This window comes from Eublepharis macularius, chromosome 1, assembly GCF_028583425.1.
Source record: "Eublepharis macularius isolate TG4126 chromosome 1, MPM_Emac_v1.0, whole genome shotgun sequence".
Lineage (NCBI taxonomy): Eukaryota > Metazoa > Chordata > Lepidosauria > Squamata > Eublepharidae > Eublepharis > Eublepharis macularius.
The window spans coordinates 254,001,581-254,018,864 of record NC_072790.1 but is presented as its reverse complement, the minus strand read 5'-3'; the positions used below and the strand labels follow the sequence as shown (position 1 = coordinate 254,018,864).

Below are 17,284 nucleotides of genomic sequence, written 5' to 3'. Positions count from 1 at the left end.
GCAGCAGAGGGGTCCTGCCGCCACCCCCTCAAGCCCCCTTCCGTCTTCCGGTACGACGATCGGTTCTCAACACCTGTCTGGAACTTAAAAATACAAGCGAGCCCGCCCTGCCGTCGCTGTCCTAATCCGCGTGCTTTCTCTGCGCTGAGGCATCGTCAGTATTTCAGAATTCTGCTTCCTCCCCCCTTTCATGAAGAGAGGTTTGAAGGGCTGATGTTCTCCCCTGCTCACTTACACAGAACAAAAGTGCAAAAATCAGATCACTAAAGAGAAGCAACCCCTCCCCCCCCCAAAACCGTCTCCTCCTTCCGAAGTCTCCGCAGGTGATAAGTCAGAATTCCTCGATCTCTGACTTGGAAGCCTCGTCATCCACAGAGAACTGATGTGCAGATTTCATTGAAGACGAGAGCAAAGCCCAGGGCGGCTGATGAAAGAGTCCCTCGTATCAGACGCTCAGGAGACGGCTGCCGGGGGGGTGGGGTGGGGGGGCAAACACTGAGTGGGCCCTGCTGGATTTGAACCCCTTGTTTTGGTAGCAGAATCAGGAAGCAAACTCGGGCTTGGTCTCTAGGGTTGCTGAGTCTAAACCCCGGTCGGAGGAGACAAGCTCGCCCCCCCGCCCCCGCCCCCGCCCAAGTGATATTCTTTAAAATGTTTGTGGAGGAACGGCCTGTCAGTGGACTCTCTCCGTTGCCCTTTCCTCCGAGCCTCCTGCTAGGAGTTCAGGGCAGCACGCTGCCTTCTCCCATCCTGTTTTATTCTCCCCGCGGTGTGGGTGAGGCTGAGGGCCAAAGACGCCCAGCAAGCATGATTCGAACCAGCGCCTTCCTGATTCTTACCCAGCACTCTAACCTCTGCACCACACGGGCGCTTATGGCCCATCCGTGCACTGTCGCGACGCACCTCTGAGTGTCAGAGGGGGGGGGCGGGGCAAGCGAAAGGACGGACATCGCCGCACCACTCTGCTTAGGAACTCCCAAAGGCATTGGCCGGGCGGCGGCTGGAGGCAGAATACTGGGCAAGATGGACACATCCTGCTGTGTACCAGCAGGGCGATTTCTTATGTTTGAATGGGCACCTGTGGTTGGGAGCTCTCAAGGAGCATCGTAAGAACCGAAGAAGAGCAGAGCTTCATCAGGCGAGGATGGGTCTATCTAGTCCAGCATCTGGTCTGCCCAGTTCACGGTCAAATGCCCCTGGAAAGCCACTAAGGAAGCCATGGAGGCCGAAGCCCCCGCACTCCCCACCCCGAAACAGGCCTTCAGAGAGACGCTGTCCCTGGCCACAGCGGGCCCGTTTAGCCTTGCTAGACCGATCCATGAATGTCTCTGTGCTGCCTTCGCTCCCTCCTGGGGCGTGTCTGAGTCTTGTAAGCCACACAGTGTCTGTGCACAGCTCACTTGAGCACACACACACACAGGATTTCCAGCCGTGCGCACGGAGAAAGGTGTTTGCATGTGCCTTTCTTCTGAATGTCTCTCTTATGAAAGATTCTCTCTTCTTCTCCTTAACAAAGGCCCCAGAGCAGCCAGCAGTAGGATTAAAGTCACAGTTGCAATATATTAAAAGAATAAGTCCTCAGTGGCAGAAAACCCGCCTGAAATCATTCAGTCACGGCCCTTAAGCCCTCAGCCTCACAATACTGGACGGGCATTTGTGGACAGCCTCTTGAAGGCTCCGTGAGAAAGGGGGACGATGCATTGCTTAAATAAATACATAAATCAACAGCGCTTGGGATTGTTGTAAAAGCCTGAGACCAGGCAGTGACGGGCTGGGCCCTCTGCCAGTTGGGACCAACCCAAAAACCCTCTTGGGGGTAGAAAGTTCTGGAAGGACAGGCTCCTGTCGCAGGCCCCCATCCAGCCTGTGGGCTGGTACGGAGAGTTGCGTTGCAGCACGGCCACATCCAAGAAGCCCCGGCTCCGACCATTGGTCCTCCTGAAGAGGGACGCTAAGCAGGGTGCCTTGGGGTGCTTCTTTGGAGAGACTCGGGCCCTGGATCGCGGCACAGGGGTCTGCAGGCACTGATCCCGTTGTTGCCCTCTTCTTTTCCAGTTCCCCCTGAAGACCCCGTGATTGATGGCGCCCCCGAGATTTTGTTGCGGGCCGGAACGCCCTACAACCTCACCTGCTGGGCACGGAATGCCAAGCCGGCTGCTACGATCGTCTGGCTCCGCGATCAGGTGCCACAGCTGGAAGCTGCCACATCCACGGTACAGAGGGCAGCGAAATGCCTAGGCCCTGGGGGGGACGGCCTCCCTGCTGGAGTTGGCTCCTGCTTATTCCCAGACCCTCCGTTTCTGCCCGACAATACCACGTTTTGCATCACACCCTAGAAATGCCCAGCCTTGGCCTGAAGGTTCATTCAGACCACGTCAAATGGATGTGGAATCTCTTCAGGGACGCTCTCAGACAGACAGCTCTGCTCTGAGGCGGGGAGGCCACAGCTGCCCCCAGGGCGATGGGTTCGTCCTGCCCTTGCTAGCCCCATTTTGTTGCTCCGAGTGGGGGGGGGGTCTGCCCTCCCGTTCTCTGGTTCTCCATCTGATAGGAAACGCAGCTCAGCCTTGGCCTCAAATATGAGCCATTCCCCCTCCCCGGTTTCTTTTTTGCCTTCTCTCTCCAGCTCTTGGAGGCTCTCTGCTCCTTTTTACATTATTAATTCGACCCCCCCCCATAACCTTCCCGCTGACAGCTGCGTCAGCCCATCCGGTGTTCGCTTCCGAGCGAGCCGTTCCTTGCTCATTAATCCCTGAGCAGTTTATGGTGCGATAACATTAATTCTGAGGACCTCGTTGGGCATTTAACGGGCATGGCAGAAGCGGGGCTGAGCCAGTTTGCTTCCAGGCTAATTTGGAAATAATTATCTGAACAGCTCCAGCTCTCCAGTCGCCTGAACTTGCCTGGCACCCCAGAAGGACCCCTGCCCTCATTTCTCCCCACCCCCGGGGAAGAATATTGCCAGCAAGGGGTCTCTGTCAATTTGTTCCTGAGCTGTGCAAAATGAGCACCGAGGAGAACCAGTGAGGAGTTTCTGGGCCATTGGCATTCTTGGTTCCCTTGGCTGAGCCTTGACTATTTCCAGGAGGCGGTTTTCCCCAGGTCTTTGAGACAAGTCAGGGCCTGCCCCTATCTCTAGCCATCCCGACATCTCCCAAGGGCCTGGGGTGGCCCTGAATTTGATACGCATGCACACCCGCACCCTAGGGTTGCCAGCTCCAGGCTGGGAACCTCCTGTAGATTTTGAGGGTGGAACCTGAAGAGGGCAGAGTTGGGGGGGGGTGAGGGGCCTCAGCGGGGCACCGTGCCATAGAGCTCGCCTTCCGAAGCAGCCCTTTTCTCCACGGGAACGGATCTCTGTCACCTGGAGATCAGTTGTAGTTCTGGGAGATCTCCAGCCACCACCGGGCGGCTGGCCACCCTGACTCCCCACTGGTGGGCCTTCTTTCCCTCTCCCCTCCCAGGAGGTTTTATCAGATGGGAAGAGGGAGACCACCATGAGCCAGCTGCTCATCAGCCCCACCGACCAGGACATCGGCAGGGTGTACGTTTGCCGGTGCGCCAATGAAGCCATCCTGGCCGGCAAGGAGACGACCATCAAGCTCAACGTTCACCGTAGGTGGAGAGCCAGCCAGTCCGTCTACTCTTTGCCATTGGGTTTGGGACTCTTGTTCAAGACGGGGCCTCCCCGAAGAAGTGGCCCGGCTAGGGTGCCAGCGGCGTCTTGGAGGCTCTGCCCAACTACCACAGGGGGAGGATTTAAGTTTTTAAATATATTTATGTCCTGCTTTTGTCCTCGGTGGGAACCCTAAATGGTTCACCACGTCACTCTCCCCTCCTCCATTTTATCCTCAAAACCACAACCCTGTGAGGTAGGTTAGGCTAAGAGAGAGTGACTGGCCCGAGGGAACCCGGTGAGTTTCCTTGGCAGAGTGGGAATCTGAACCGGGTCTCCCAGATCCTAGCCTGACACTTCCCCAGACTGGCTCTCCCGGTGGAGCTCCTCTGGGGTGTGCTGAGGGGAAGTGGCACCCATTTGGCAGCTGAGCCGGGGCTCAGTTGCGCTCGGCCCTCTGCAGCCTTGAACGGATCTGTCCCGTGGAGGGCGGGGGGTCGGTCCCCGGCTGCTCTTAAAGATGAGGGCGTGGGGAGGGGGCTCACGTCTCTCTCGTGTTCCTTCCCTGGGCCAGACCCTCCGACAGTGACGCTGTCCATTCAGCCCCAGACGGTGCAGGAAGGCGAGAGGGTGACCTTCACCTGCCTGGCCACAGCCAACCCCGAGATCAAAGGCTACAGGTGAGGCGGGGGGAGGCGGGAGGCAAGAAGGGGGGCCTCTTTGGGACCTCCTTTGGGCACGCCCCGGCACGGCTGCCCGTTCTGGGCTTGATGCCCTTTCTGCCCGCCCTTCTTCCTCTCAGGTGGGCCAAAGGTGGCGTGATCCTCGAGGATGCCAAAGAGAGCAAGTATGAGACTCAGGTGGATTACACCTTTTTCACGGAGCCCGTCTCGTGCGAAGTTCACAACGACGTGGGGAGCACGAACGTCAGCACCCTGGTGGACGTACACTGTGAGTGGCAGCGGAGAGGGGCTTCGCTGGTGCACCCCCCTGAGGAGGCTGGCAGTAGCCACAGCTGAGCTGGCCCCGGCAGCCCCGGCCCGTCTCTTCTGCTCCCTTTGGCGAGCCAGATGACGCGGCCCTTCAGTTCTGGCCAGGTCCAGCCCTGTCCCTTCCCGCAACCTTGGACTTGAACTTCCAGAGACGGGGCCAGGCAGGCTCAGGGGCGAGGAGGGTGGCCGTCGCCTGTATCACTCCCCTGGCCTCTCACACGCTCCTCTTCTCCCAGTTGCGCCCCGCATTGTGGTGGATCCGAAGCCCATGACCACCGACATTGGCTCAGACGTGACGCTGACCTGCGTGTGGGCTGGGAACCCACCCCTCACCCTCACCTGGACCAAGAAGGAATCCAACATGGTAATGCTCCGCCCCGCTTGGCACCTCCAGCGCAGGTGGTGCGCTGCCAAAGCCCGTCATCCAAAGCAGAAAGGGAGGCCCTGCCCCCCAAGGGGCTCACTATGCACGCTGGTGTGGGCAGGCGGGCGGGCGGGCGGGCGGGCGGGTGATGAAGCCCAGCAAGAGCTGAGGGCAGCGGGACACCTGCTGCTTGGGGAAACGGCCACAGGATGGGAGGTGGGAGCGATCCGGGAGCGGTGCCTGAGCCGAGGTGCGCCGCGTTTGGCTCAGGGGGAGATGGTAGAGGGTGGGGGGAAGCCCCTGGCTTTTGAAGCGGGGCTGTAAGGGAGAAGGGGGGGCGGCTGGGGGGGGCGGTTCAGAGCACGGCATCAGCCCCAGAGGCTGACTTCCTCCCCCCGCCTTTTGTGCCCAGGTGCTGAGCAACAGCAACCAGCTGTACCTCAAGTCCGTCACGCAAGCAGAGGCGGGGCAGTACGTCTGCAAGGCCATCGTGCCGCGGATTGGGGTGGGCGAGCGCGAAGTCTCCCTCTTTGTCAACGGTGAGTGGTGCTTCCCTGCTGGAAAGCGGCTTCTCTCGCTGTTTGGGGGCGCAGGGCGTGGCTTCCGAGCCGAGGGTGGGCAGCAGCCCCTGCCTTTGCAGCCCCCCGCAGCCCCTCAGACCTACAATCGGGGGTGTCTGCAGGGAAAGGGGGGGCTGCCGGCCCATCTGCTGGCAAGTAGCCAGGTGGGGGAGCACCGATGATCAGCCCCCCCGCCCCCCCCTCTTGGTCATGCTCGGCATCAGTGGACGCTCCTGCACTTCCCAAGCTCCCAGCACCAAATTAACCTGCAACGTAAAGCCTTCGGGCTGATACAAAAGGAACGCGTACCAGAGGGGGGGAAGTTTGAAGTACTAAAGGGAGGAATAAGAGCGGCCCAGTTCCCTGCAGGGAGCCAGCCCGAGGACTTGGAAGCAGAAGCTGTGGCAAAGCTCCGCTTCACGGTCTCCTCATTAGCAGAACTCTTTCGAATGCGCTCCCAGCTGCGGGGGGGGGGGGGGTTGTTGTCGTCCCCCCACCCAGCCTTGGCAAGGCAGGTAGGAGCAGGGGCGGGGGAGGCTGTTTTCCCCCAGGGGGAAACTGAGGCTGCGTCAGATCCTGATTCCGGAGGAGAGTCTTGTCTTCAAGCAGCCAAGAGGCTCCGCTCCGTGCCAGAATCTCGCTTCAGGCACAGACGAGCAAGCGGGCGTCCCTCATCCCCTGCGCCACTGCGCACTGCCGCACCATCCGGGGCCCGTGTCCAGATGAGCGGAATGCCCCAAACATCGTCTCGGTATCAAGGCTGTGACTCCATCGAGCCCAGCCAAGGGCCAAAGCCGACACGTGACGGGGCTTCCATGTCCAGAGCTCCCCGTGGGTTTGGGAACCATTTTCAAGCGCTTCCGATCAGGATGGCGAGACGGGGGCTTGTGCCTAAAACGGGAGCTTGGGAAACGGCTCGGGGCTCTGGACGTGGAACCCCCAGAACACATCTGGATTGGCCCTTCCGTTTCTGAGCCGCAGACCTGCCTGCACCTGCCCAGCTCCTGTTGGCTGGCTCATACCCTACAGTGCAACAGAGAATCAGAGCAAACATTTTTTGTGGAACCTGCACTGAAATGTGCAAGAACTGGGCTGCCTGAATTCATGGATCATAAAAGTTGCTGATTTTCTGGGCCGTTTGGTGTGGGTATTCTTTGTATAAAAAAAAAAACAGTGATTGTGCGCACACCTGATACACTCAGCGCTACTACAGACTAACACGGCTAACTCCTCTGGATCGCAGACACACAAGCATCTCTGCCCACCCGTATATAGCAACTCAGGGGCAGCGCCGGCACCAGGTTCTCCCTTTCACAGCAGTGGGAAGACCACCTCGTAACAAGCCCCCCTGAGCCCGAAAGGAAGGCCGGATACCACTACTGGAATAAACACAGCGAATGGCAGCGAAGCTTCCTCTTCTCGGCTCCCTAAATGTCCCAGCCCCCCAGAGCAGGGCAGAGGATCACTCGGCTTGTGCGGGTGGCGGGATGGTTGAGCGAGAGGGCAAGAGCCTGTCTTTGCTCAGTGGGGGTGAATGGCACAGAATCGGGGGGGGGGGCTTCTTCTGTTCCTGGTTCCCACCAATACCGTTTCCTCCTCCTCTTCTCCAGGTCCCCCCATCATCTCCAGTGAGACCGTCCAATACGCTGTGCGTGGAGACCGCGGGAAAGTGGAATGTTTCATCGGCAGCACCCCACTCCCTGACCGCATAGTGAGCGACTCTGACGCGGGTGGAGCGGGCGGGGGCTGGCGCTGGCAATGTCAGGAGAAGTGGGGCGGGGGGGGGGTGGTCCGTGTCCCAAAGGCACAGCGAGGGGAGACGTTTCCTTAGCCCCGTCCTCCTAAGGGCTGCCCTCTCATCTTCCTTCCTGCTCTCTTTCGTTCCTCCCTCCCTCCCCCCCCCCCCGCCTTTTTAAGGCCTGGGGCTGGAAGGAGAATGTCTTGGAAACGGGGACGCTGGAGCGCTACACGGTGGAACGCAGCAACACTGGCCAGGGGGTGCTCTCCACCTTGAGCATCAACAACGTGATGGAGGTGGATTTCCAGACACGCTACAACTGCACAGCCTGGAACAGTTTCGGCCCGCGGACAGTCATCATCCAGCTAGAGGAGAAAGGTGAGGGGCGCGGAGAAGAGTCCCCTGCCTCCGGGAGGGAACAGCCAGAGGGGGGCCCCGGGGATGTTCACCGGCAGGGCAGGAAGGCAGCGGCTGCCCTCTTCTCTTCCAAGGTCCAAGCTCAGGATTGCCTCCCTTGACTTTAAACCATGAATAAGGGCTTTTGGAACAATGTAAATCACTTGGAAGTCGTAATTCTTCGTATCATATATTCCAAAGTTGTCCCCAGAGTGAGATTAAAAAAAACTTGCACAACAGGACTAGGTACAAAGAGGGGAGACATGTCTGTAAACCAGAGGGAAACCCCAAGTTGCAGAAAAATCCCAAAACTGAAAAAGGAGGTTTAACACACACACACACACACAAACACACACCAGAAAACCCAGAGGGACTGTGTGCATGTGTGTGTGTGTGTGTGTGTGTAGCGACAGTCCATCGCAGCTTCAAAAAAATGCTGACTGTGGCCCTCCAAAGTCACAAGTGGAATACGGGGTCGCACAGGACCCCCCAACACGAAGCAGTTGTAAAAAATAAGGACTGGAGTGGGGTGGGGTGGGGAGCAGTGATAGGAGAAGAAAGTCCGGCCCTGTCCACCTGGCCCTGCACTGTCCGCTCTGGCTGCCAGTGGCGCTCCCGGGCCTTGGGCAGGGAAAGGCCCTTCCCACCCCTGCTTCCTCTCCAAGATACTTTTCAACTGGAGAGGCCGCCGCTTTGGCTCTCCGGCATGCCGTCAGACGCTTTCCTACTGGGCCACAAGCCTGGCCTGGTGCCTCCCGGTAGGACCAAGATCAGGGAGACCCACAGCCCTGAGAGACGGGCTCTGCTTTCTTACCCCCTCCCCCCGCCACTGCAGAGGTTGTGCCCGTTGGCATCATCGCTGGAGCTACCATTGGAGCCGGGATCCTGGTCATCTTCTGCTTCGTCGCGCTGGCCTGCTTCCTCTACCGACGTCGCAAAGGGAGTGAGTGGCGTGCAAGGGGGGAGGAGGAAGGGGGCTCCCCTCAGCCAGCCCCGGGGGGGGCGCTCAGTGGTGGGCTCTTGCAAGAACGGCAAGGACGCCTGTGGAAGAGCGGCCACTCCTCCCAGAGGTCCCAGAGCCCTGTGAAATCCCGTGTCCGTGTGGACATCTAGCCCTCTGTGCGCCCTCTGCCCTGCAGGCCGTAAAGATGTGACCTTACGTAAGCTGGACATCAAGGTGGAGACGGTGAACCGGGAGCCCCTCACTCTGCACACGGACCGCGAGGAGGACACGGCCAGCGTCTCCACGGCCACTCGAGTCATGAAAGCCATCTACTCGGTGAGATGCAGACGTGTCCCCCCCCCTTTCCCGCCTGGACGTGCCCTGAAAGCAAGTGGGGGGAAGGGAGAGGGTGGGGTGTGGCCATTACCTTCCAGGACGATTTTGGCACCTGGCCTGGAGCAGCTCCGGCACTCATCTGGGCTGTCGGTGCCCAAGGGGTGCTGTGTGTGGCTCTGCACCCTTTTGCCTTGGGTCAGGATGCCTGGGACCAGCTCAGTGGCTGATGGGACCTCTGCGGGGCCTCCTGGACACACGGCCGGCTTGAACGGGGCGGGGTCAGGATGACGCTCACCTCCGGCTGTACAACGGCTCAGATGCTGGCTTTGAGAGCTGGTTGTGGGGAGTGAGTGTAGGGGGGGGGGAAGGAATCCGAAGTGGGATATTCTTGGAAGAGGGTTGTGGGCTCCAGGTGAGGCACGAGGCTGCCTTCTCCTGAACCAGGCCTTTGGTCCAGCAGGGTCAGAACTCGGCCTGGCAGCAGCTGCGCTGCAAGCCTCGGGCAGAGAAGGTCTTCCCCCCTCCCCTGCTTTCTTTCCTTGTTAACGGGGGAGGCTGGGACTGAGTCTGGGGCCTGCGGCATGCCGGGCAAATGCCCCTCCCCGAGCAGCTCCTCGTCGGGTCCCCTCTGTGGTTAGGGTCCTCCTTCCTGCGCGACTCACGGGAGGGCCAGAAGAGGAGAAGGAGCAGCCCTTGAGATGCCGAGGAGCCTGACCCTGCCTTGGCCGCTCTTCTCTTGCCGCCAGTCATTCAAGGAGGACGTGGACCTGAAGCAGGACCTGCGCTGCGACACCCTGGACGCCCGGGAGGAGTACGAGCTGAAGGTAGGCGGAGCAGCGCACGGAGCTGGTGCCGCTCGCTGGTGGCAATCTCCTTTTGCACGCAGGCGGAGGAGAGCCCAGGGGACAGGGAGTCGGGCCTGGGACAAACCAGGTATGAGTCCCTGCTCTACTGTGGAAGCTCACGGGGCGACAAGGGCCCCGGCACAATGGCTCAGCCTGGCCTACCTCACAGGGTGGTTGTTATGAGGATATTGCCTCTCTGTCCCCAGCTCGGGCGGGGCTTGGGAGGATTGGCAGGTGGAGGGGCAAGGGGGGGTCTGGGGAGGGCTGAAACGCCTGTAGCCCTCTCAGCCCCGCTTTGCCGCCCCCCTCCCCCCCGGCTCCACAGAGGCACCCAGCTCTGGCAGGGCCCAGAGGGCAGCGGGCGCTTCGCCCCAGCCCCGTTGCCCCGGCTCTGCGAAAGTGGCGCAGCTTGGCTCCGGTGGGGGGTGTCAGAGGGTGGCAGGCGCATTGCCCCTGCCCCACTGGGCCTTGCAGGTGCAACGCTGCCACCACTGCTGCCTGCCGCCGCTGCTGCCGCTGCCGCCACCGCCCTCCTCCTCCTCCAACTGGGCTAAAATGGGCGGTGTTCCACCCTTTTTATCCTGGTGCGCCCGCACAGGTGCACCAGGATCAATGTGCGTCATCAGAAAGATGCTTAGGGAATTATATTGTAGGATTATCCCCACAACAAAACACTCTGAGAGGTGGCTGGGGCTGAGAGAGCTCCGAGAAGCTGTGACTGCCCCAAGGTCACCCAGCTGGCTTCAAGTGGAGGAGTTGGGAATCAAACCCAGTTCTCCAGATTAGAGTCCCGCGTTCTTAACCACTACACCAAACTGGCTCTCCCCACCAAATGGGGGGGGGGGAGTGCCACCAAGTCATAGCTGACTTATGGCGACCCCTGGTGGGATTTTCAAAGCAAGAGACCAACAGCAGTGGTTTGCCATTGCCTGCCAGGAGATAGATGGTATTCTCTTTGTGGGGAGGTGGTGCTCTGTTGTCTTGGTGCTGGAAGGAAGGCAGTGGGAGGGCTTCTGGTGTCCTGGCCTCACTGACAGTCCTTTAGATGGCACTGGATTTCTAGCCACTGTGTGTGACAGAATGTTGGACTGGATGGGCCACTGGCCTGATCCAACATGGCTTTGCTTATGTTCTTATGTTCTTATGCCACTGCAACCCTGCTCTTTGCTGGAGGTCTCCCCTCCAATTACTAACCACAGCCAACCCTGCTTAGCTTCTCTGACAAAATCAGGCTAGCCAGGGCTAGCCAGGTCAGGGTGGGGAGAGAAGGAGGATCTCAATAAGTACGGATCACTGTTACTTCAGAGTCCAAGGTGTGCCTGCCCCAGTTCAGGGTCCCTCGGCTGGCCCTTCTGCCCTGGTGTGCGTAAAAGCCGCTGTGTCGGCGTCTGCACCCAGTCTGGTACCCTCTGCATCCAGAACCTCCTTGTTTGAACCGGGGAGAATTGCCTGCCAAAAAGATAGGGCTGGAGAGAGCGCCAAGTCAGGCGGGGTGGGTGGGCAGGGGCGCTAAGCAGTCAGCCAAGCACCATTCCTATTGCGCCCAAACCCAACCAGGTAGTGGCCTTGGGCTGCTCCCATAGAAGACCCTGCGGGTCAGGCTTTGCCAGGCAGGATGCCACAGCAGCTCAGCACTGCCAACTTGGGCTCCTCTGAGCAGGCGCAGTTCCCAGGCTGAATTCAGGATGGCAGTGCCCCCTGCACCCCAACGGGGAGTCCGTTCCTAAGGAGACAGAGCGAGATGGGGAGCCGCGTTAGTCTGTCTGTAGCAGTAGAAAAGAGCAGGAGTCCAGCAGCGCCTGTAAGACCAACAAAATTTGTGGTAGGGGATGAGCTTTTGTGAGCCACAGCTCCCTTCTTCAGATACAGCTGGAATGTGAGTCCATCTGTCCTTATTGGAGTGATTTCAGATGCCAAATGATAACAGCCGGCGAATGACAAAGGCAGGCGTGATTGGATAGGGTGGGGCAAGCAAAGGGGTGGTGGGTGTGGAGAAATCGGCATTGCTGATGAGACAGGAAGCCTAGGTCTCGATTCAGTCCAGGGGGATGCATTGTCTTGAGCTTCATTATCAGTTGCAGTTCAGCCGTCTCTCTTTCTAATCTCCCTTTGAAATTCCTCTGCAGGAGAACTGCTACTTTCAGGTCAGCAACTGAATGTCCTGGAAGGTTAAAATGTTCCCCCGCTGGTTTTTGAATGTTTTGCTTTCTGATGTCAGACTTGTGCCCATTCATTCTTTGTTGAAGGGACTGGCCAGTTTGTCCGGTGTAGGGGGCGGAGGGGCATTGCTGCCGAGTTTGCCTGAGCTGGGCTAAGCAGCCCCCGGCACAAGCGCTTTGCTTGGCTCGCAGGGCCGGTTCTCCAGCCACGAGGATGAGGCATTTTGTATGCAGCACCAGCTCTGTCACATGTGCATTGCCTCCGCACGTTCTGATTGGCTTCCTGATCAACTGTCTTTCAGGATCCGACCAACGGCTACTACAATGTCCGTGCCCACGAGGACCGCCCGTCTTCCCGCACCGTGCTCTATGCCGACTACCGCAACCCCGGCCCTGCCCGCTATGACGCCCGCCCGTCCTCCCGCCTCTCCCACTCCAGCGGCTACGCCCAGCTCAGCACCTACAGCCGGGCTCCGGCCTCCGAGTACAGCAGCGACCCCGTCCCGGGCCCCGCCCAAGGCCCCCCTACAGCCGAGACAGCCAGCCAGTTGTCGTACGAGACTTACGGAGGGCATACAGCCTTCCCCCCCAACGCTGGCTACGCCACGTACCGCTTGGGCTACACCCAGCCCCCTCCACCCGCCCTGGACAGAGCCACCTACGACACCTACGACCCCCTGGGCAAATACACCACAGCCACGCGCTTTTCGTACACGTCCTCAGACTACGGGCAGCGTTTCCAGCAGCGAATGCAGACTCACGTCTGACTCAAGAGCTGGGCGTGGAAGGGGGTGCAGGTACCTCATGACTGTCCCCTGATATTCAGGGGCTTTTCCCAGCCCCCCTTGCCCATCTGCAGGCCAGAGGGATGGCAGGTGCTGTGCCCCACGGGATGCCCTCATGGCCAAGGACCGGGTGCTCGTGGCTTCTCCCAAGCCCCACCCCCCCGGGTGCTCCTCTTGACACCTGGGCATGCACCGCTCCCTCCGCCATTTGGTGGGCATGGAAGAGAGCAGTTAAGGGGGCAGGAGCTGTTGGGGCAAAACTGTGAAGAGAGAAGGGGGGCAGCCCAAAGCCTGGGTGTCCCTCCACTCCCAGCCGCGGCTCTGCCTTCTCCGTCTCATTCTCTTCCCACAAAACTCCTGTCCTGGGGTGATCCAGAGGAAGCAGAAGGCTGAAGTAGGTCCAGCTAGCGGGGGGGGGGGGGTGTCCTGAGGGAGGGGCCTTGCAGTGGACTCTGCGCCACAGTGGAGGGACTTCTGAGCAGCCGCCGCCGCCGCCGTGTGCCCTGTGCACGGGGCCTTCTTTTCAGGCCCCAGAGCAGAGTCCCTTGGGAGGCACTGCCTGTGCAGCCGACGCTGCTCCCCACACACAGAAGTGCCTCCTGGTGGCCGGTGGAAAGCACGCTCCCAGGCCATGCGCAGGGCTGGCGGAGTGGGGCAGATCCTGGCCACAAACGGGGGCCCTGTTCCGGATCTGCCCCATTCCCCTACAGAGCCCAATTGTCCCCTCCCCCCATCTCCGTCAGGATGCAGGGAGGCGGTCTGCCCCCCCCCCCCAGTCTGGAAGCAGGTCACGGGTGAGGCCCTTCCAGCCAAGGTACTGCCAAATTCAGGTCCTGGACAAATCAGGTACGGAGGGATCTTGTCCAGGGCTGCAGGACACCCCCCCAACTCCCCCCCCCCAATTCAGAGGACCAGGATAGAGTGTGAAGAGGAAGAGAGTCTGTTCCATGGCGTCGTTAGACATCATTTCATCTGTTCCCAGGTGCTGCAGTTTGGAAGACGAGGGGCCGGGCGGCGCTTTGGACTTTGGCCAACTGCTGGGAGAGTGGGAGGGGGGGCGGCAGGGGAAGGTTCAGGGGAAAGGAGCGGTGGGGGGGGGGGGTTGCTCAGGTCCTGCCCTGGCCCCGCTGGCTTCCGAGATGGTGTGGCCTCATCCCTGAGGACGAGAAAGTGGGATTCCCCCCCTCCCCGGATCAAGTGTAAGCCAGGCATCTCCGAACGCTGAATGCTGTACAGGATGGCCCCCGAAGCGGGCTCTTCCTTCTTGCCCCTGCTCCCGTGTCATCGATCTGACCTCTGGCGTGGGGGGTGCCACCCCTTCCCTGGAGGGGCCTTTCTGCCGTGGCGGCCCCCCTTCCCCACCCCAGGCCCATGTGGTTTCTTCTCACTTGCCCCCATGCTCATTTGGGGAGCGAGTCCATTCCGTGGCGGGGAGGGTGCGCTCCTTTCAGGCTGTGCCACCGTGAATGTTTTTGTGCTGGAACTGCAGGCTCCCCCCACCCCACTCCCCAGCCACACTCCTGGGAGCCCAAAGGCAGCCCACTGCCCCTTTCACGTGCACCCCATCCCTGAGGAGGCTGCCCCCCTCCCCATCAGGCATTCCAGGGGGCGCAACGGGGGGGGGGAGAGGGAGAGACTCCAACCTACCCCTCTGCTTCCTTGCCGTCCAAAGGCTCTTCCCCCCCCCCCCCCGCAACCCCTTGACCACCAATCGGTTGCATTTTGAATGCAGATGGTTGGGATAAAGGTTTGTTTTCTTTTTGAGAGATGTGTACATATGATACTTCATTCTTCCCCTCTGCGCCTCCCTGCCACCCACAAAGGACCAATTGGCGGCTTCCCTCTTTGTCCACTTCTTGTGCCTTAAAGCTCTTTGCTTGACTGGACCAATAAGAGGATCCAGCAAAATTGCTGCTGCCCCGGCAAGGGCACGAGGGCACCTCCCCGCCACCCGGCCCCCAGCAGGGCACCCTCTTGGCACAGGACTCCTCGTAGGCTCTGCACACGCGGCCTCCAAGGAACACCCAACGCTGGCTCCGTCCGCTCCCTTTGCCTGCCACGTTTCTGGCACGGGGGGCCAAACTGCCCCCTGGGGTGCCAGCTGGAGAAGGGGGGCTCGCTCTCTGTACCATCCAGCGGTGTTTTCCAGCAAGCGCAAGGGTTGCATTCTTGCCACTGCATCGGCCACGATGCCGCCTTCTTGGTTGCTGCAAACATGTGGCAAGGAGGCACAAGGCAGCATCGGGGCAAGGGGGGGGATTGGGCCCAGGCCTCAGATTGAAATGTGTTAATTTTTTGGCATTTGATCAGGTTTGCCCCTTCTTTCTATGCCCAGCATGAGCTGCTGCCATCATTTCATGTTTAGTATGGCTCCGGGCCTCAAAAGCTGGACGTGCCCCTGGGCCCTCTGAGGGGGCTTGGGTGGTGTGACGGGGGAAGGGAAAGGAACTCTCCAAGGCAGCGGAGGCTCCCAGGGATTCTCTCATGCGGCTGGCAACCGTCTGGTGCAACATCTCGGGGGCCAGAGGGCACTGTGCCAGCTCCTTCACCTCAACCGTTGCCCTGGCTAATTGAGCATGTGCCTCTTTGGGGAAGCTCAGCGCCTAAGGAAGAGGGCAGGATTGTTTGCAGATCAGGAGAAGTTGGGAGACAAGGGGCATTCCCCCCCCACACACATTTTTCTTCTTCAAATTGTTTTTGCAAGCTCCCCACTGCAAAGTGTCCTCTGCTCCCCATTTCTCTGAGTGGCAGGGAGTTCCAAGGACTGCTTTGGTTGCTCATGAGAGGAGAGAGTGAGGCCCTTCTGAAGACTGTTGTTTCTAACTACCCAAGAAGGGCTGGTCTGCACTCAGCTTAGCCCTGGGCTGTGGCTGTCGCTGGGGTGATGCCCGCCACTTACCCTTTGCAATGAAGGGTGGTGGGTCTACTCTGACCTGGGGAAAAGGAGGGTTCTCCTGGGCCAGCCAAGGGGGTTTGAGCTGCCAGCTGCCCAGAGGCATCTGCTTATCCCCTGGTCATGGAGCTGCCCGGTGGGGAGGAGAATCCTGGCTGGGGGGGGACAGTCCCCCTTACCAAGGACTTGCATGTATGTCTTTTGCTGCCCAAGAGCATCTACTGGTGGTTGAGCAATAAATACGTTGAGGCCTTTGCCCTGCCTCTGGGGCTGCCCTCTGCAGCAGGCTGCCCCCCCCCTCGAGGAAGGCAAAGGCAGCCTCCTTCTGCCCAGCTCTGGGCTGGCGTATTTGGGTGTTTTTAAAAACAAACGACAGTAATAACCTTGAGACATAAATCTGTGAATTTTCCCTCGCTCCGTACCTTCCTTTTTTATTTTTTCTCATTCTTTTAAAAATATTATGTACTATATTTTTAGTCTTAAACACAATATATTATATATATTTAATTTTTATATATATAAAGCCTAAATGTAAAAAAAAATGCCCATGTATTTATTTTTCTATAAATGAGACTGTGGGGACATGGCGGTTCTGCCCAGAAACGGATTGCCGAATGTGCGCGAGATTCTGCAGGCCCCCGCAGCTGCCCCCCTCTCTCGGGCGATGCGCCCCCAGCATGCAGCATCCGCCAGGGAGTGGTTGCGATCAGGGCTGCCCCAGCTCGTCTGCAGCCCCCCGCCCGAATGCTGTCTCACCCTTGGGTGCCACCCTGAAACGCGGCTCCCATTTCTGCCTGCCCAAGTTCCTCTCTGGTTTGCTGGGGAACGGCCACGTGTCCGTGCCCCATGCCGGCCTACAGAATGATAGGCTGGGAGAGGCCGCAGGTGGCCCAGTGAGCCACCTGGTCCCTGCAAGGCCTGCCCGAAGAAGGGGGGGTATATTTGGTGGGCTGCGACTTTTAATTCATTAGTTAATCAGTTGAAATCATACGTTGATCAACTGGGAAGTGTCCTCAAATAATTGGGTGACCAAAGTAAAAAGAAAGAACCACCCAGGGCCTTGAATGAGGGACGCCTTTTCTGTTCTCGAAGGCACAACTAAGCTTTCACTTCTGCAATAGCTGGAAACAGCCTAATAACAACATTCAGTTTATATACCGCCCTTCAAGACAACGCCCACTCGAGCAGTTTGCAAAGCGTGTTATTATTATCCCCACAACAACAATCACTCTGTGAGGTGGGTGGGGCTGAGAGAGCTCTGAGAGAGCTGTGACTGACCCACGGTCACCTGGCTGGCTTCAAGTGGAGGAGTGGGGAATCAAACCTGGCTAATCTGAAGAGCTGAAGACTCTAATCTGGTCCCATGCTCTTAACTACTACACCAAACTGGCTCGTAACCACTACACCAAACTCCCAGGCCACCCACCCACCAGAAGAAGCTTTCCCTCCCGCATGAGAAGGCAGCAGAATGCCTCTTCTCTGTGCCGCACAAACGTATGCAAATAAGAGCCATACGATTAATTGCCCCCTGCCCCCAAATTATCCTGAGAGGCAAGTTTGGAGGAAAGGGGGGCCTGGCCAGAGAGCCACCTGGGTCTTGGGTTTCCAAAGGTCTCCTCCTCCCCGGCCAGTTTGGCATATCCTGCCCTGCCCTACC

The 17,284-nt window shown here is 59.2% G+C and overlaps 1 protein-coding gene across 2 annotated transcripts in view; it reads left to right on the top strand.

Annotated features, from left to right (window-relative positions):
* Positions 1–16,146, top strand: part of KIRREL1 (kirre like nephrin family adhesion molecule 1) — a 91,848-nt gene extending 75,702 nt beyond the window's left edge. For both annotated transcript variants that reach the window (XM_054999078.1, XM_054999068.1), the window contains exons 4-15: positions 2,056–2,213; positions 3,465–3,615; positions 4,191–4,296; positions 4,419–4,567; positions 4,845–4,972; positions 5,385–5,511; positions 7,143–7,243; positions 7,450–7,648; positions 8,502–8,609; positions 8,806–8,945; positions 9,692–9,769; positions 12,252–16,146. In XM_054999078.1, the coding sequence (XP_054855053.1) occupies positions 2,056–2,213; positions 3,465–3,615; positions 4,191–4,296; positions 4,419–4,567; positions 4,845–4,972; positions 5,385–5,511; positions 7,143–7,243; positions 7,450–7,648; positions 8,502–8,609; positions 8,806–8,945; positions 9,692–9,769; positions 12,252–12,716 (1,910 nt within the window). In that variant the 3' untranslated portion in view covers positions 12,717–16,146. The remainder of the gene's footprint in view (positions 1–2,055; positions 2,214–3,464; positions 3,616–4,190; positions 4,297–4,418; positions 4,568–4,844; positions 4,973–5,384; positions 5,512–7,142; positions 7,244–7,449; positions 7,649–8,501; positions 8,610–8,805; positions 8,946–9,691; positions 9,770–12,251) is intronic.
* The last annotated feature ends 1,138 nt before the right edge of the window (positions 16,147–17,284 follow it).